Consider the following 20,641-nt stretch of genomic DNA (forward strand, 5'->3'; position numbering starts at 1 on the left):
TGCTTATCTGCTTAGGACCTCCTGCCCAGAGTGCAAGGAGACCCTGAGATCAAGCACCACACACTTTTCACACTCTGAAGTGTATTCAGTAGGAGCTCAGAAACACCTAGGGAGTCCTTGGGTCAGAAATCTGTGGCCACTGTTTACTTCTATTTCAGACAAATAGGATTATGTCATAATCACCCATTGCAGACTCACTCCCTACAAAGTAAGACTGCCATCTTCGGAAATGTTTTTGAGAGTTTACTTAGGATTTGCAAGCCATCTCAAGCAGAGCAAAGTCAAACATATTATTTAGAATATCACCTTTCTTCATCAGCCGATCATTAACAGATTTTTAGCAAAATGAGTAGTTTGGGCCAGCTTTGCAATGTATAGTTATTGAATGGTATCTTTATCTGTATATTTTAGCAAAAACAAATAAAAACAGGTCTGTTAAATGCATTTACTGTTACGTGAACATAGACTTGTAAATTATTGTCTGTTATTTAGGATTTCTTGAATTTATTGAAACTACATCATATCATGTCTTTTATTTCTCATTATTGAACTTTTAGTGACTAACCGCATTCTTCAGCAGCTTGTTGGTACTTGATAAATATATCATATATTTATGTGATAAATATATGCTGAATGAATGATTCAGAAAAGAAAATTAATTATGAGTTCGAATATGGGAGTAATCTCTTTAGGTACCATTAAGTAGGTCATTTTAATAATACTCATATAATTGTTTCCTATGTACAGGAGTATAGGTAAAGTTGAAATGTTGCCAATTTAGGGTACATTTTAACATCCTGGTCTTTCGCATGGCATTTCAGAAATAAGTATATGATCCTGAATTGTACCCCACATCTTTAAAATAAAATATTAAAAAACAGAAAGAAAATCCAGAGAAAACTAGGCTGATATGAAAACGGAAAGTGACTGTTTAAAACAAAGCTCTGTTAAGGCACTAAAGTGATATAAATACTAACAACTAGAAAAAAAAGAAAGAGTTTATATGAAATAGTTTTCAGGGCACATTTGGAGAAGAGAAATATATATGAAAAGAAATAGAACACAAAAATCAAAATTATAATTTGATACAGGTCATTATTTCTTTCATTATCTTTATAGATTTTTTTTCCAGTCTCTTAGCATATACACTCAGTATATACTTCATATTTCATGCTTTACTGAGTTCTAATTATGAAATTTTTTTTTAATTATGATGATGTGAAATTATAGGAAAATCAGTTCAGGTATAAGGAGGAAGAAGTTGTTTAGATTGCATACCAAGCATTTTCACAAGCACCAACCCCAAACTAGAGCAACTGGAGCAGAAATTCTTATAACATTTTGTACAAAAACCTTGATCAGCATGTGCCACAAAACTTGGTAATTATCTGCATAAGTGTTGCAACACTCCTGTCAATGGTCTTAGGTTCAGTTAGTCACTCACACTCACAGAACTCACAAGACCACCAGGGGTAATTCTTCTGTTCTTCTAGGATAGAAACATAATGTGCCAGTAAAACAGTAGTTGCTATATTTCTTCAGCAAGTGATCAGCTGTCTCAGAACTATTTTGTGCTTCTCTTGTGTCCCAACTCTGCCTCTCCTAATTGACACCTCAGTTGGGAAGACTGAGTTTTATATGGATGGATATGAGAGTCACTTTACCTTGAAATCCTCAGGCTCACAAGAACAATATTTCTTGCAGTAGCCTATATGAATATATTAATAGGGTACATATATGAATATAGGTTACTGTAAGAAGGAGCACACTTTATTCCTAGGGTCTATTCTCAGAAGCCTAATGCTAAGACTTCTCATCATATATTTACAATCGTGATCACACATCTCCCAGTTTGTGATAATTCACCAACCAGTGTTCCTTTTTACTATAAGCAGTGTAGCTTGGTGGCTGACATCTCGCCTCTATCAGATATCAAGGAGAATTGACTTAGAAAATTAAACCACTCATTTTTTTCACAGATAAGTAGAAAAGATTCCATTAATCCTTTACTCAGAATCTTCCCTACCAAGACTGTGAGTACCACAGCCTTGCCTTATTCAACTTTGTATACCCCCTTGCTTCAAAAATCGTTATGACAGAGTATGTGAATTATTTGGACAGGAAAAAGGGAAGGAAGGAAGGAAGGAAGAATCAAGTTAACCAAAATATTTTGGGGGATGTACTTTGGTAATTTTCAAGAAAGTAAAAACAGCATTTCTGACAGTTCATTGCTTACTTAAAAATAAAATATTACAGTTCTATTTTCTGGGATCATAGGTAATACTTATCTCAGTAGAGCAGATAGATTTCCAGTGGAAGAAATGGGCATCACATTGGCCCTTTCAGATCCAGGGAAGAGTTGAATCTTCTAGATTCACATCTATGAACTTGTAAGAGAATAATATCTGCCTCCCAGCTCATCGAGAACAGACCTCAAGTGAATCCGCAAGAATGACTAATTTCTGTCTATTCATAGTCAAGGGTAAAGGAGGCACTTTTTCAGTCCTCCATTTGTGGTAGAAAATGAGCTTCAAATACATGGAGTGGAAAATAGCGTATCTGAGTTTCAGAAGACTAAACAGAACCCTCTGCTAGAGCTTAGAAAACTTGAGAAATAGGATTTCAGAGTCCTAATAGACCCAGTGTGGAAGGAATCGCATCATGGAATCCCAAGGGGATACAAACAGGTATGGGCAATCTTTTTTCATAGAACCAAGTTCAGGTGCCACATGGAAAAGGAATTATTTAAATCAAAAAAAGGAGCCAAAAAGCATGACAGATATTAACCAGGAAGCCGAGAAAAATGGTCCCATTTTCGTCATCATGATTAGCCAATTTCATCAACAGAAATCTCTTATATTCTGTTGCCTTGTTTTTGATCCCTAAGATAAATGAAGGAAAGAAAGTTAGATTAACAAGGAGGTGGTTACTGTCTCAGGACTCTAAACATACATACACTCATATATACATACGTACATGCCTGTCTTAGGATTTTACTGTGCTTCATAATTCCATGCAACATTATATTTGAGAAAGCAACCTATGCAAGGCCAAAAACTGGATATTCTGATAAACCAAGGTACTTATTTGTTTCTTTAGACATGGACTAGCACCATTTTTTATATTCTTTCAGTTAATCATGAATAAGCTATTTTGCTGGTCAGATGGAAGGAGAGAAGAAGATATCAAAGGTCAATACTGGGGTGGATAAAGAAGAGGTAAAATAGCAAAGGTCAGCAAACACATCTAAAGCAGCCCTTTGACCACTTGAGTTGTATTTATGTTGGTGTTATTTTATTGTCGATATTATTTGTGCTCTGACTGAAATATTCTCAAAGTACAACCAATCTTTTAAATACCTACTAATTTTTCAGACCTACAGCAATTTTTAAGATACTTTTTGGGGAAGGCATTATCAACTCACAGAAAATTGTAAAAATAGTATAGAGGATCCTTGTTCCCTTCACTTAATTTCTACCAATGATAATAGCTTATGTAATTAGAGCCCAATATCAAAACTGGGAAATTGGCATTAATGCAATTTACAGACCTTAGTCAGATTTTCTCGTTTTTACATGGAGTGTGTGTGTGTGTGTGTGTGTGTGTATGAGAGACAGAGAGAGACTGATATACTTTTAACTCACCAAAAGAGATAGTCTTCTGTTTATTTAAACTTACTTGTCGTTTACACTTGACATCTGAGGCTAATTATCTGTAGTGAACTATTGCTACTTAACACTATAAAATATACTTTTCATTTTCTTTCCTTGCCTACAATAAGATATCTGCCAGATGATGGAGCAGTTGACAAATGCTGACTTCTATTAATTTCTTAAAATATTGCACATCTATTCTTTTTTTTTTTTTTTGAGTTGGAGTCTCACTCTGTTGCCCAGACTGGAGTGCAATGACCGCTTCCGGCCACCGCAGCCTCGACCTGCTGGGCTCTGGCGATCCTTCCGCCTCAGCCTTCCTAGTGGCCGGAATTACAGTCATGCGCTACCATGCCCGGCTGATTTTTTTTTTTTTATTTATTGTAGAGATGAGGTCTCGCTGCCCAGGTGGGTCTCGAACCTGCGGGCTCAGGCAATCCACTCACCTCAGCCTCCCAAAATCACGGGATTACAGGCTGAGCCACTGAGCCCGGCTGCACATCTATTCTTAATGGTCAAAAGGAAGACTCACAATGTCTATAAAGTAGAAAAATGGTCATAATTTGAAAGTTCATGCTTAAGATGATTTCGGTGTTAGGCTTAGCAAAGGATCTATAAACATTATCTTGTATCATTTTAAGTATCTATCTAGTTATTGTGTGGAACAAGTTTTTTTCTGACTTCACACTATACTAAAAAATTTTAATACGGTTGAAGCCTGGTAGACTTTGTGTAATTGTAGGTACTTTAGAAGCTATTATTGTAATTGAGTCACAAAAACTAATCACCACTAAATAAACTACGTGATTTCTTTTTTACTTCTTGAAAGTTTTTTATACATTTTTCCTGAATACGTTTGTCAACTTTTCACTAAGGACAGGGTGATAATTCATTGTCAGCTAATTTCCATTCTTAAGCTTTCATTTTTAAGATTCCATCTTCCCACTCAAGTTGAATAATGTATCGTGGTGTTCTATAAAATATACCATCAAATATCCTGTCATCAATACTAACGAAGGAATAAAGTCACCTCTACCTCACAGAGCCTCAGTAGGAAGCAAAAAGTAGGGTCGGAGGCACAGAAGTCATGAGATCTTGGCCGTCATTCAAAACCTTAGGCACATGGGCCCTGTGAGTCTTGCTGGAATTGTGGAATGTCATTAGTATTCAAAGGAGACTTTGGTCTAGTTATTGCCCTGCCACATTTTATACCTTCCAATCACCATCTGACTGAATTTTCTTCTTTGTGAAATAAGAGAAATAATATCAATGTTGCAGATATATTGATGTGAGAATTAAATAGGGTTAGAACACCTTGAGAATTGGGGGGTGTGATACAAACAGGAAGTGGTACCTGTGGTCATGCATGACAGGTGCAGTCAGAAACTTCAGTTTTGAATGATGTGTTGGAGAACATATCCCTATTCTGGATCTCCTCTCCCCTTCTAAGAGGCTTCATGATACAGATGCCAATGGTTTTTTTCTCATATTCGTACAAAATCGAAACCTGCAAAAAAGAGGACCCACCAGATGTCAGAAGGGAATGGCAGCAATGAAAGTAGACAGAATCCGTGAACACCTGAAGATGTTTGTTCCAAGAAAGGGATGAAATGGAAAGCCATCTTTCTCTCACTTGAAACTTGAGTCCCTACAAGTGTAATTGTGACTTTTAAACAATGCATTGTCAAGTGTAACGAGAGACCTCCAGCCTATGTCCCCAGCCATTCTAAGTTTGCTCTCATCTTGCCTTCAGATCCAGATGAAAGCTCAAATAAGTTAATCCCCACTAACTCGTATGGAAAAAAGAAAGTTCACAGATGTTCACGAAGCAGTGTGAAGAGAGGACAGTAGGAGGAGTGATGGCAGCATCTTCTCACTTAGCAAGACACACTAGACCCCATGCATTTATGGTTCACACTCACTTCACCTAACTTGTATGTGTTCATGATATGTAGAAATTAACAGGCACTCTCTTGTCCTATTTTCTGCCTTTTTAATAAAGTAACCCAGGTGAAACTTCTATAGACCTTCAATTAGAGTTGTTTATTGTTAGGAATGGGTAATGTAGTAGATGATAAAACTTGGTAAGAAAATGCACTAGAACAGAGACTGGCATAGGTTAAGTCAAGATGCTCTTCAAGAGCTAAAATGGTTTATTGAGGAAAGAGTTACATAATAAAATGTTTCACACTTACTAGGGATGTGACAGCAATGAAGCATGGAAGGTATGCAGTCAGAAGCAGTTTTTAAATTCTTGGTTTGTCTGCATCCATTTGTTTTAGATGACATTCAATTTTTCTTAAGTCACTGGTCTATAGACTCATTATAGTTTGTAAAATTGGGTTATTGTCTTGAGGTCTCAGAAAATAGGTGCTGCAGTAATTTTGTAAGCATATGCACAACGGCAACAGATTAACTAGTATAGTAAAGTTCATATTTACGGTGGCTCAGCCGGTAATCCCGTGCCTTGGGAGGCTGAGATGAGTGGATTGCCTGAGCCCGTGGGTTTGAGACCCGCCTGGGCAACTTGGCGAGATCTCATCTCTACAATCAATCAAAAATCAGCCGGGTGTGATAGCGCGCGCCTGTAATTCTAGCTACTCGGAAGGCTGAGGCGGAAGGATCGCCGGAGCCCAGCAGATCGAGGCTGCGGTGGCCGGGAGCGGCCACTGCACTCCAGTCTGGGTGACAGAGTGAGACACCAACTCAAAAAAAAAAAAAAGTTCGTATTTAGGTGCATGTGGGTTAGAGTGTATAACAAGTATGTTGTATACTGGGCTAAAATCTAGTAAATTTTTCATCTTATTTTTCTCCTTATGCTGAAAGTATTCTAAATGCTATACTCTGTGGTCTGAACAAAAATCGATCCAAAATGTGGTCTTTTATTTTTGTGACTTTTTTATTTAACTGACACTATGAACATACTTCTTGCTGACCCAATCTTTGTTCTTTGGGACTAGGGAAAAATTGAATCTTGTTCATACACTTGAACTTAAAAAAGGTCATGATGATATCTATTGTTCTATGATCTGTTTTAAATCCATGTCAAAACACCAAGTTAAACTAGATATAAAAATTTAAAAGATGACTGATACCTTGTGGTGAGTTAATATCATTGTGATCTGAAGAGAGTGGGCTGTTTAAATGTAGTTGAATTAGCCATTTGACCTTCAATTACAGTATGCTGCAATGTATTATTTAACTAAAATACAATGCATAATGCATTGATAGTAGAGTGAGGGTTCAGCTCAGATAGTTTTACTGTCACCCAAAAATGGTTTATATATTATGATGTAGAGCAACAGAAGTCATTGCAAGAAAGCTTTTTTTTTTTGAGTTGGAGTCTCACTCTGTCACCCAGGCTAGAATGCAGTGGCACACTCATGGTCACCCCAGCGTTGACCTTCTGGACTCTGTCAATCCTTCTGTCTCAGCCTTCCAAGTAGCCGGAACTACAGGCACACTACCACACTTGGATAATTTTTTGATTTATTGTAGAGATGAGATCTCACCAAGATGCCCAGGCTGGTCTCAAACCTGTGGGTTCGGGTAATCCTCTCACCTCTGCCTTCCAAAGTGACAAGAAAGGTTTATTTTTAAGGGAATGGTTGCTCTGTTATTCACTCAGGAGCATTCGCTCTGTATTAATGATGCATATAGTCTTTGCAGAGCTTTGTTACATTTTAGGAATACAGAACAAAATTACTTCTTCCTTTTTAAAATAATATGGTAGAATATTCAGTTATATCTTTCCTAGTATCCTACATCTAAAACTCTTGGAAGAGTATTGAGTAACTTTTTAGTGCATGATTGAGCTAGGTGGGGGTCACCAGAATTTCTCTGAGAAATCTCAGATCTATAAGCCTAGGTGGGCATATGCATTTGGAGAGTGGGCAATCAATTTCAGCCAGTCTGGAGCTGAAATATTTCTTCAGTGTTTTCTTCTAGTAGTTTTACAGTGTCAGGTCTTAAATTTAAGTCTTTAGTCCGTAGTCTATTTTGATTTGATTTTTGTATATGATCTAGTTTCAGTCTTCTGCATATGAATATCCATATTTCACAGCACCATTTATTGAAGAGCATGTCTTTCATCAATGTATGTTCTTGGCACCTTGGTCGAAAATGAGTTGGCTGTCTATGTGGAGATTTACTTCAGCGTTCTTTATCTTGTCTTATTGGTCTATGTGTGTCTTTTTTTCTGTTAGTCCATGTTATTTTGGTTTCTACAACTTTGTAGTATATTTTAAAGTCTGGTAGTGTGATGTTTCCAGCTATGTTCTTTTGCTCAAGATTGCTTTGGCTATTTGGAATCTTTTGTGGTTCCACAAAAATTTGAGGATATTTTTTTCTATTTCTGTGAAAAATGCCATTGCTATTTTGATAGGGATTATAGGTTGCTTTGGGATTGTATTTGTAGGTCGCTTTGGGCCGTATGGACATTTTAACAATATTAATTCCTGCAATTCATGAGTATGGGATACTCATTTGTGTCCTCTACAGTCTTTTTCATCAGTATTATATAGTTTTCATTGTGTAGTAATACTTTTGATTCTGCAGTTTTTATGAGACTTGGTTACATTACTTTCATGTGCTGTTAACAACCAGACAATATATTCTGTACTTTTTGACCCAGTATTTCTACTTCCAGGAATTTGTCCCAAGGTGTAAAATGATATGTATACTCAAGATTGTTTCTCATATCCTTGTTAATACTAGTAAACAACTGGGAAATTTTCCAGAAATAGAGGACTTGTTAAAAAGTTTAAGGTGTGCGTGCATACAGAGAGAAACACCACACACATTATTTGTATATATACCATTTATTTATTTATTTATTTATTTATTTATTTGAGTTGGAATCTCATTCTGTCACCCAGGCTGGGGTGCTCAGATCTATAAGCCTAGGTGGGCATACGCATTTGGAGAGTGGGCAACCAATTTCAGCCAGTCTGGAGCTGAAATATTTCTTCAGTGTTTTCTTCTAGTAGTTTTTTAGTGTCAGGTCTTAAATTTAAGTCTTTAGTCCGTAGTCCATTTTGATTTGATTTTTGTATATGATGAGAGGTGGGCATCTAGTTTCAGTCTTCTGCATATGAATATCCATATTTCACAGCACGATGTGGCATGCTCATGGCCACCCCAGCATTGATCCGCTGGGCTCAGATGAACTTCTGCCTCAGCCTTCCAAGTAGCTGGAACTACTAGCGCACACTACCATGCCCGGCTAATTTTTGATTTTTTTTTTTTTTATTGTAGAGATGAGGTCTTGCCAAGTTGCCCAGGCTGTTCTCAAACCCATGGGCTCAGGCAGTCTCCTCACCTCAGCCTCCCAAAGTGCTGAGATTACAGGCTTGAGCCACTACGCCCAGCCTATATATATCACTTAAATAATTATGCAGGACGTTAGTAACCATTAAAATAATATATAGATTAATATTTATATACAAAGATACATGACATCACTAAGTGAAAAAAGCATTATATCTCTTCTATGTAAACGTGCATGTACATCTATCAGTTATAAGCAGTAACTTATTTATAATTGTACATATGGTAGTTAAATCTAATGACAGGGGTTGTCTGAGGCAGCTCTGCTGTAAAATAAAAAGCACTAAAGTGGAATTTGGGGGCCTGAGTTTTAGTCACCATTTTGCTAACTGTGCTGCTTTTGATAGATCTTTTCACATCTCTGATCCTCTTAGATACTGTCATCTCTAAAAATGAAGGAAGAGATTGGCATTGAACTTTATTAGCAATGACAAGTACACCATAATGATAGTCACCTCCCTCTTTTGCAATCATGGCAGACATTAGTTGTCATTCTTAGTGCTCATTCTTTGGGCTCAGTCGTGCCTTAGAATTCCTCTTAGTACACTGTTTTAGTCCACCATTTTAAAGCAAATGATACCTTATACTTGAGATTTCTTTACCATCCTTGAATAAGATGATCTTGCAAGTTCTTTCAACTGGAAGATATTTCTGATCAAAGAGCAAAATGACTGTAACAAGAAACAACAGAGAAAATATTTCAGAAAATAATTTTAGAATTCTCTATTATCCACATTAAAAAGAAAAAAAACAATAAAAATGTGGATACAGATCAGGTACAGTAACTCATGCCTTTAATCCCAGCGATATGGGAGGCCAAGAAAGGCGGAGCACTTGAGGCCAAGACTTTGGGACCAACCAGGGGACCATAGTGAGACTTGCGGTCACAGTGAACTATGATTGTACTAATACACTCTAACTTGGGCGACAAGAATGAGACCCTGTCTATCTGTTAAAAAAGAAAAGAAAAGAAAACAACAAACGGGGAAAAATGTTGCTTACATGTTTTCTTAAATAAAATATTTTAGCATTAAGTGATATAAAACAATTATAAATGTACCTTCTCATTTTTTCATATGAAATTTTTGAAATCCAGTGTGTATTCGCAGTACATTCCATTTTAGATAATACATTTTTATTGGAAATACTTGATCTGTGTTTAAACTTACAGTTTAAAAAGCAGATCCTCATAGTCATTTTAATTTCTAATAATTGAATTGAGCATTTACTTTTAAATTAAATTAAAATCAAATTAAATTAAAAACTGAGATGAGGTTGCACTAGTCAATAGCCAAATATCACTGGTGACTACCATATCAGTCATTGAAAGTCTGGAAGATTAAAAAAAAAAAATTATAGTTTGGTGTCAGCCTTCAGGAAGATTTTCTTGTTGGGAAAGCAAGATATGAAAAATAAGCATATTAAGAATATAATCCAAGACTGGGCTCGGTGGCTCATTCCTGTAATCCTAGGAGGGGATTTGAGAGACAGATAGGAGAATCGCTCGAGCCCAGGAGTTTGGTACCAGCCTGGGCAACACAGTGAGACCTCATCTCTGCAAAAAATCAAAAAACTAGCTGAGCGTAGTGGTGCATACCTGTAATCCCAGATACTTGGGATGCTGAGGTGGATGGATCACCTAAGCCCTGGAGGTCGAGGCTGCTGTGAGCTATGATTTTGCCACTGCACTCCAGCCTGGGTGACTGAGTGAGACCTTGACTCAAAAAAAAAAAAAAAAGAAAAGAAAAGAAAAAGAGGGATAGAATCCAAAACAGAACAATATTATCAAGGGCTAGAAGTTTGCCATGGATGGACGAAGTGCTACTTGAAAAGGAAGTTCCAGAAACACCACAGCTGGGTACATTCTTCACCACTTTGGAGCCCGAGTGGTGGCAATGACGCGTTGAGTTTGTGAGAATGAAGTGTCTTACTTTAGAAATTGCGTGTGTTCTGCCTGCAGACATGGGACCCGCTGTGCTGGGGAAGTGGCAGCCGCTGCAAACAACTCACACTGCACGGTTGGAATTGCTTTCAACGCCAAGATCGGAGGTATGAGAAACAGTCTTACGTGGATATAGATAGCTCTTACGTGGATCTAGAAACGAGCCGGTTAGCTGCTTGGCTTTCAGAATCTTTTTAAAATTAAAGATAAGCGTAATAGTGTTCTGTTGCTGACTCCAAAATGACTGTGTTAACCTGGGTTGCTAAATATATAGTTAAAGACTTCTGAAGCAGTGCCCTTAAAATGTTGCAAACACTTTTTTTAAAAAACAGCCTTGAAAAAAAATGTTATCTAGCAGTAAAGATGGGGTCATTGACATCTGTACCAAAACTCTGTGCTTGCTGTCTGCTTCAGAAAGAGCTAATAATATAAATATCAGATAATACTATCTCTGTGGAAAGAAGCATTTTGAAATTGTCTCAAAGTAGAAAATATTTTTTTGTCGTTGTTTTCCTCAGGCTTTAACAAAACTCCTTTTAATTGTAATTGAAATGGTAAAGTCTCCTTTTGAAATTCCATAATACAGTGATACTGTTTCCACAAATAATTTAGATGATATCTACAGATACACACACATATATGCAAACTCAATTACATATAGGCTTACTATAAGGTCCCAGCCAAGGCAGTATAAATTCAAGCAGTGACAAAAGCAAACTTAACTTTCCCATTTATAATCTTTTTTGTAAGCAATAGCCTAGTCCACAGCCACACACAAGTTGGAAATAAATATTGTAACAGATTTTATAGATTCTAGGGATTTTATCATTATGCCTGGCCTGAAGGTGTTCCCTAGGGGTCTCCTAAGGGTATCTTAAGATGAATGAAGCTTCTGGAATAGGGATGGCTTCCTGGTTTTCAGTGCACTATTTGTTTTCATATGGGAAACAGATTTGGAACTAAAAAATAAAAATGATCATCCTTTCTAGGATAAGGGTATAAATATAGAGGCCCTGTAACATGAAATATTTAAGGTATATAATAGTGGAGCTAAGAAAAGTTTTTTTGAAACTACCTTGAATGTCAGTCCACTGTAAATTTGGCCTCTTTTTTTCCTTCGTTTCACCTTGGATTCTTAGATTATGATTTTAGTAGTAACTAACTGTACTCAAGGAGCATCCACTATGTATTAAGGGAAATGCATATGGAGGAGTTAAAGAAAGGAGACAAAGAAGAAAAGTTGTTCATTCCCTGAAGGATGATGAGATTTCTGGGGCCTCCTGCTCTTCCCAAGAGACTCTGATGAGAGGCTGCCTAGTTACCCCTTTCCATGATCCAGGACAGTCTCTCACATTCACAGACACACACCACACGTCCTCATCATTACTCTCCAACACAGCCCGGCACTCCTATGACCTTGAAGGAATGAGGGGATGAACTTATGAACTCACCAATAAACCACTGACCTAGCTCAGCAGCACCTTAGTAAAAAAAATAAAATGAATGCACTACACAAGAACATTCTGAATTATAATTTAACACCCAGAGCAAAGTCATGAAGCCTTGGCATTACATGAGGAAAAAGAAGCAGCCTTTCATCTTTAACCTTGACAAAAAGCGATTCTTTTTAGTGAATTTTAGATCAGAATATGAATATTATCCTTAAAATGTGATTGAACAAGCATTGTGTGTGTGTGTGTGTATTTCCAATAAGTTGCTTGACATAGTAACTGATTTCAGGTGTTACATTGTACTCTCATGTTGACATTTAGACATGCTAGTGAGATTGTTTGGGGCAGCTATAGAGTTTATTTCAGATTTCATTGTACCAATAAAATAGCTTCATTTTATGCTTTTGAATAGAAAGTAAGAAGTAGTTCATATTTCTTTATGGAAAAACATGCAGATAAATTTCGAATATTCAAATTAAAATAAACCAGTGACTACTCAGGACCCAGCACGTGGAAAGCATTACACAGGGTTTTCACCCTCACAACACAAGCCACTGACAAGCTTTCTAAGTACGGTTTCCATTCCATAATTTCTAATCGGTCTTTTTATAGCCTTCATTCCCTACGTCCCCTGTTAAGATACATCACCATGAAAAATTCAGAAGTCTTGAGGAAAGACAGTAAGAGAAATTAATAACCAAAATGCAGCGTCTTTAAAGATACTTGGAGGAAGTTGAATATTGGCTGGATGTTAGTGACAAGAGGGACTTATTTCCATATTTTTTATTTAAAAAATTGTAGGATGAAGTGTCACATCTGTCATGGAATTTAAAATGATTCAACTAAATATTTATATTTTTAGATTTTGAAAATGAGGCAAAGTATTGACAGGTGTTGAGTACTGGCTATACGTGTTTATTGTTTATTCTTTCTCTTTTTCATTGTTTGCAAATTTTATAGTTGAAGGTTAAACATTTTTTTCCAATGCACAAAAGAGGTACAGTTTCTTCAAGAATATTTTTCTTTTCTACCAGTATTCCAACCTCAATTCATATAGTACCAAAGCTACCTGACCTATGGCTTTATTATTTAATCCCTATGTATTGATAACCAATAACCTACTGGATAACAAGATTTTCCTACAGTGTAAATTTGGCCTGTAAAGATATAATTTTAAAATAATACAGGGTCTCAGGGATGGTATTTATTTTAAGCTGAAGGAGAGATGTTTTCTTCACAATTCGGTGTTCTGTTGTGGTTGTTTTTGGAGTCTCCAGAATGAAAGGAAAAAAAGAAGCTTACCATCTGGCATAAAGTTTATTTCTGAGTATCTCAGTGTCTAAATTTGCATAAAAGGGTTAATAATATCTTGTTACCTGTCTGATAGGAATATACTTACATGAAGATTAATGTTTAAACTTTGCTAAAACCCTTTGAGAATTATTTGAAGCTCCACATGCATGGAGAGCATTCTTATTTATTGTTTGACTTATAAATAATTTGACAAAAAAAAGAAACATTAAGTTCCCACCAGTCTTACAGATTAGGGGGTAATATTAAATATGGAGTAGATGAGACCATCCTACCTTGGCAGCTTTCTAAGTTTTGTAAGACTGCTAAGGTTAGAATGTTTTATACTAATTATGAATGCAAGTTATTCAATGAAGAGACATTTAAGGAAGATGGATTGCACTCAAGAGAAGGAGGAGGAGAAGAGAAAGATAGTGGCAGTTGTTATAGAGGCTGGAGCCTTGAAAAAAGAAAATACTGGATAAAAAACAGATTTTAAAGAAGTTTTACATGCAACGTGACTTGCTTTCTCCCCAAGATAGTGCCTGCAAAGTGCATTTTCCTTTTACTTTTCACTTAAGTGTTGCTACACATGTATCCTTTTCCCTCAAGTTCTATGACTGGATTTATTTGGGTGTCTTGTAGTGAAGCTCCAGTAGTAAGCTTGTTCTCCTTTCTGTTTTGAAGGAGTGCGAATGCTGGATGGAGATGTCACAGACATGGTTGAAGCAAAGTCAGTTAGCTTCAATCCCCAGCACGTACACATTTACAGTGCCAGCTGGGGCCCAGATGATGACGGCAAGACTGTGGACGGACCAGCCCCCCTCACCCGGCAAGCCTTTGAAAACGGCGTTAGAATGGTAGGTTTTAAAAGCTCATGGGCTAATACTGTGTGGTGGATAGGTGATGATGCTCACGTTGGAGAATCTGTGGGTTTCCAGTCCTCACGTCTAGAATTCTGGATGGAGCACTTCAGCTGTGCCACCAGATAGGCAAATGAAAAGAAATGTTGAACATTTGGGACTGTGAGTTCTTTTTGTTCTGCCAATGAACTAAGAGCTAGAGAGTTTCCTCTGAAGAGAGCAAAGGTATATTTGAGAATTTAAGATTTATTTGAAGGAAATATGTTAATATGCTAATCTTGCATTCAAAGAAGTAAATTCTGGGGACTCTGAGATTGAGTGGAGATATTGACACTCTCCATGTAGTGTTGATAGATCATCCAGTGACGTCCAGAAGGCATCTCCCTTTTATGATCCCTTGTCTAGTCACCTCTGTCCCAGTACAATATTATTTTTATACTGGCTCCCAATCTCTCTAATCAGGTGACTTAACGCATCATTATTTTCATTTATTCCACTAAAAAAATCCACCGACCACTCTCCCTCATAAAACTGGCCACATAATTTAATGTAATAAAGCATCCATTTCATATTACAGATTTTAACAGATCCTGTCTTATTTAAATTAAATAAAAACCAGGGAGGCTAACTTTTGTAATCATGGAAGGAGGAGAGCACCAATAGAAGCAATATTTTCCTCTTTCTTACTTGTGAATAGACTTTTGGGTGATTTACAGCATACGTTCATGTTCATTTAAAGGCATCATTGATCTGACCCTAATCTCTCTTTCTTTCCTCATCTCCTTTTACTCCTTGTGATATAAGTGTGCTCCACTCTTACTATTCATCAACACACACTGCTTTCCCTACAATTCCTTGGTCTTCCTATGTGGCACTGTGACCCACACCCAAGCCCTACCACTATTGGCCAAATGCTGTTTGATCTTCAAGCCTCAGCTAAAAGATTCCCTTTTCCCAGAAGCCTTCTTGCTGCCCAAACTATAATTAACTGTTAGAAGCCCCTATCTATGCTTTGTATTTTTACTGGTGCTACACAGTGAGTCCTTACTGTATTGTGCTTTGTATCAGAGTTAGCTCTGGGTGTGTCTTCCTCACTAAACTGTAAGTTCCTAGAGAGCAGAACTTGTGCTCTACACATCATTATGGGTTTTACAAAATTTAGACAATGCATTGAATTCTAGTGTGTACTCAATAAAAGTTTGTTGAATTGAAATGAATTTACATGTTCAGCCCAGATTTGAAACACTGGAATGCAGTCATTCAGTTGACTAATGTAATGTTGCAGCTAGAGTAAAAATATTAATGATTTTACCACATCTTTCTGGGATTGGTGTTAGGGTTTTAACAGAAGACTGAGCTAAGTCGTCTCCTTGTTATTCTGAAATAATGGAAGGAAAAATTACATTTTTTGTTTTGTAGGCACTTTCTAACTAAATGATAGTTCAGATTTGGCTAAGGCATTCACTTTTCTAGTTCTGTCAATTTTCAGCTACATTAGAGCTCTTTTAAACCAAAGAATAACTTTTTAACTGATTGCCTAGAAGTTTCCTTTCAAGGTGCCTTAATAGCAAAATGAATATACTCTGTGTAATCTGGTGGTTATTATGAAAGCCATGGACTGCAAATTACTATTATCTCAATCTATGCCTTCAATAGAATGGTCGTTCAAGTAAGTAAACCAAGTTTAGTTCACATTTTGTCTTCAAAGTGTATGAGTATGGCTCTTATGATAAAGAGCAATCTGGAATTTCTCATTAATATGGAAATACTTAAATTAGTAATGCACATAGCCTCATGAATGTACATTTATATATAAAGAATGCCCCATACTCAGCAGCTGGTTTTTACTGACAAAATAGTAAATTTGTCAAATGACATTAATCAACGATTTCCAACTTTATTTTTGCTCAGGAATTTTTTGTTCAATGAAAATCTTCACCAGAAGCTTAGTATGTGAAACAAATAATGTCGTGCCTCGGTTGAAAGAAGAGTGAAAAGGGGTTAAGATTAGAAACAAAATCATCTGAGAACATTATTCAAACACATAGAAAAGATTCAAACACATAGAAAAGTTATATCTTGAAATAGATAATTTGGAAAAAAATTACTCTATACTCATTATTAAGTACAAAAGTAGCCTATGTAACAGATCATCCACAAAAATGTATATAGATGAAGTTAATAATAGATTTTTCCCACCCAACTAGGTAACCACTGTGAAGAATGTAAGCTATTATTTTTCCATACTCGTGTGCCTATTGACATGCCAAAGAGGGATCATATATACACCCATGCCCATTGCTGACTCCACACAATAGTCTACCTGAGTATCCTTCCAGGGCAACCCATGAGGATAGAACTCATTAGTTTTATTTGTTTAAACATTTTTGGTGTGTAGAGACACCATAATTAATTCAATGCTTCACTGAAGATCTTTCAAGGTCTTAGTGGGGGAAAAAAAGGAGTTCATCTTTAAAACAAATTGTTTACTTTTAGAGTTGATATAATAACAAAAGAAATAACTCTTTAAAAGAACAAATTATTTTCTGGTAATTTGATCTACATGAGGTCAGAGAGAAGGAAATGACAGATATTGGACTCAACCTAGCCTGTATCAATCTTATCACATTTCAGTGGTTCACCACTGTTTTTCCATATTCAGTTGCGCAATGCTAGAAACCGGAAAATAATGCATATAAACAACTAACATAATACCTAAAATGTAATGAATGCATTTTATTTATTTGGAGAAAAGATCATGTTCTTCCAAAAAACTGTTTATATTTGCCCTCAGTCTCTCATCTTTCTCTCCTATATTACTTCCATACTACAGAGCTCCAGAAGATTCCATTGAGTTACGTGGAGTAAGTTAAAATAACATGGTGCAAGTCAACATCGACTATCTGAGCTCTGTTGTGTCATTTGTTATGTTCTTCCTATGTCTGTACGTGTTTTCGATTTCACTTGCCTTTAAAAGCACATCTTCAATTTCAGGGAGATAGCCTCTGGATATATAAATTCATTCTAGTGATCCATGTTTGTGGCTGTGAATTTCATTTGTACTTTCGCAAAAGATATTTCTCTAAGTACCTATGAATATATAGTTTAATATTTTCAACAATATATTAGATAGTTTTTTGCAGGAAAAAGGAATCTTTTTAAAATCACCTTCTCTGTTATCAGACATCAAGTGAAATCGTAAATTTTAAAAATGTCGAGATTATTCTCATTTGTATTTAAATAATATACATTGTCAAATATGTAGATGATAATTTGATAAAGCCCTTATACAAAGTTAGATCATAGAGTGAAATAAAGAAATAAACAAGTAGTTTGTTGGCTGAGTGAATTAAGGAATGAAGGAATAAGTGACTTACAAGATAATTCCTTTGGTGATCTAACTGAAAACCTGTGTAACCGCCTGAAGTCATTCTGGCCTGTTGGGGTTTTAGCCATGTCATATAGGAAAATGCAGAGATTGGTTTGTCCTATTAAATTTAGCAAATTCCATTTTCTACACTCTGTAGTTGAAGAGGTGAAAAGACATCTAAGTTTTATATGTGATATATAAGGCACTCCAGCCTGGGCAACAGAGTAAGACCCTGGCTCAGAAAAAAAAAAAGGAGGGATGGAGGGGTGGGGAGCATGGTCAATATATTGTCTCAGTGAAATATTGTGCAGTCATCAAAATAAAACCGTCCTCAGAGGGTTAACAAAAATTTGGGGGGTAGGGAGCAGGCATGGTGGTTCACACCTGTAATCCCAGCACTTTGGGAGGCAGAGGCAAGAGAATTGCCTGAGCCCAGGGTATCGAGACTAGCCTGGGCAACTTGGCAAGACTTCATCTCTACAACATATCAAAAAATTAGCCATGTGTGGTGATGTGCACCTGTAGTTCCAGCTACTTGGAAGTCTGAGGTGGAAAGATTACCTGAGCCCAGCATATCGAGGCTGCGGTGATCGCAAGTGTGCACTCCAGCCTGGGTGACCTAGCGAGACTCTGACTCAAAAAAAACACAAAAACCTTAAGAGTCCCTACACTGGGACAAGACAAAGCAAAACAGAAAACAAATAAGCATAGAAACAGACAAGACCATTTCAACTGAGGGTATGAATAAAATGGAAAGAAACTGATGACTGAAGCAAGACAGACTGCTTTGGTTAGTTTAGTCCTCTTTGAGGAGATGATATTTAAACAGAGACATACATGATAACAAGCCAAGTATGCAGTGAACTGGAAGAGGAATATTCTGTGCAGGAGGAACAGAAAGAGCAAAGAACCCTGAGTAGGGAAATATTTTTGTGTATTCCTAGGTCAGAATGCTAATTTGGGTGTTAAGAGCAAGGTGAACAGAAAGAGAGCTGAGACAGACAGCTTGGAGAGAAAGACAGCGGCCGCCTCAGCAGGACTTTCTAAACATAGAGGATGTTTGCATTCTCTTCTGCTAGGAAGTTTTAAATAGTCTTGGCCTGACCTTATGCTAATTTAAAAGATCACTGCTGTGTAATCAGTGACTGTGAGGTGGGTGATGGAGCGGCAAAAGTGGAAGTGTGAAGTGGTCCAGGAGAGCATTGGACCCGGATAGCGGCAGTGTCAAGGCACCAAAGAGATCAGGCAGCAATAGAGAGAAAGCCCAGATATCAAGAGAGATTTTCACAGAAGAAATCATTAAATTTTGCCCAGGGAGTCCAAGTATTGATTGCATCCATTCCTTCTGCTTGCTAATCAAAAAATGTAGCAAATATTGAATTTCAAAAGGCTCCCTATTTGTTTACTTTAAGATAAGCATTTGGCGCAATAGAATGTAACACTGTTTTCAAAGACTTTTAACAAAATCAGAATTGATTCAATTTATAGCCCCTTTAGAATTAGTGTCAAAACTGCATTAGAGAAACTATGTTAGACAAACCATGTCACAGTTGACAGCTTGCTCTTTCTCCTAAGGAATGCATTTTATTTGTGCTAAGGAGCTATAAAGTCAAATGCAAGAATTAGAGTTACATAATCCGGGCTGCATATAATTGATGATAATAATAATAATAATAATAGCAGCATGAATAACATTTAACATTTAGGGCAGTCTGTTATGCTATAGTCACTCTTCTAGACTAAAATCATCATAGAAATCTCATAAGATAGGTACTGTTTTCCCAAAATTTGTAGAGAGGGAAAACAGAAATTCAGCATAACTAAAGAAGTCAAAACATCTGTTGGGCCTCAAAGAAATTTAGTAAATATTGTCATTTCCATTTTATTTGGCACATCTGACCTCTTTTAGTCTGTCACCACATACTCTAGCTTTTCTTTTTTTTTTTTTTTTTGAGTTGGAGTCTCACTCTTGTCGCCAAGGCTGGAGTGCAGTAGCACGCTTATGGCCACTGCAGCCTTGAGCTGCTGGGTCTAGGCGATCCTTCTGTCTCAGCCTTCCAAGTAGCTGGAACTGTAGACGCACGCCACTGTATCCAGCTAGTTTTTGTGATTTATTGTAGAGACAAGGTCTCACCAAATTGCCGGGGCTGGTCTCGAACCCCTGGGCACAGGCAATCCTCTTGCCTCGGCCTCCCAAAGTGCTGGGATTACAGGCTGAGCCACCGAGCCCAGCCAGCTTTTCTTCTGTTACTCTGGTGAATTAATTGCTCATCTCCTACCTAAGGCCTCCTGTCCTTTTGTCCTCTAGATTCCATCCAGTCTTACTCCATCAAAGTCCTGTCTCAAGCAATTGTTTTTCTTTTATCATCAAAATGTCCTCAACTCTGTTGTTGCCATACTCATTCTGTTAATCCTTCTAACTTAAAAGTAGAGAAGGGAATCCCTCTTTTGTTTTCTTATCTCCTTTCTAATACTTCCTCATTTCTCTTTTTCCCTTCAGAACGAAAATCCTTGAAACCATTGTCCAGACTTGTCGTCTTCCACCTCTCTTTTTCCCTTCATCTCTTGAAATCACTGCTTTAGGACTCTGCCCCAGCAATCCACTGAATCTCTTCTTGTCAAGGTCATAGCAACCTCCCTATGAGAAACCCGGTGCTTCTTTCGGAGCTCTCATCATACTTGATGTTTTTAAAGGACTGCACCATACCTACTCTGTTGATGGTTCTTCCTATACACTATCTCTA

General features: G+C 37.0%; 1 protein-coding gene across 1 annotated transcript in view; it reads left to right on the forward strand.

The window, feature by feature from the left end:
- The window catches only part of PCSK5 (proprotein convertase subtilisin/kexin type 5), a 467,206-nt gene that overhangs the window by 153,484 nt on the left and 293,081 nt on the right, over positions 1–20,641 (forward strand). Inside the window, exons 8-9 of the mRNA XM_021707170.1 lie at positions 10,942–11,030; positions 14,352–14,524. Coding sequence (XP_021562845.1) covers positions 10,942–11,030; positions 14,352–14,524 — 262 coding nt within the window. The remainder of the gene's footprint in view (positions 1–10,941; positions 11,031–14,351; positions 14,525–20,641) is intronic.

Source organism: Carlito syrichta, unplaced genomic scaffold (assembly GCF_000164805.1).
Source record: "Carlito syrichta isolate Samal-C Ts95f unplaced genomic scaffold, Tarsius_syrichta-2.0.1 Scaffold316420, whole genome shotgun sequence".
Taxonomy (NCBI): Eukaryota; Metazoa; Chordata; class Mammalia; order Primates; family Tarsiidae; genus Carlito; species Carlito syrichta.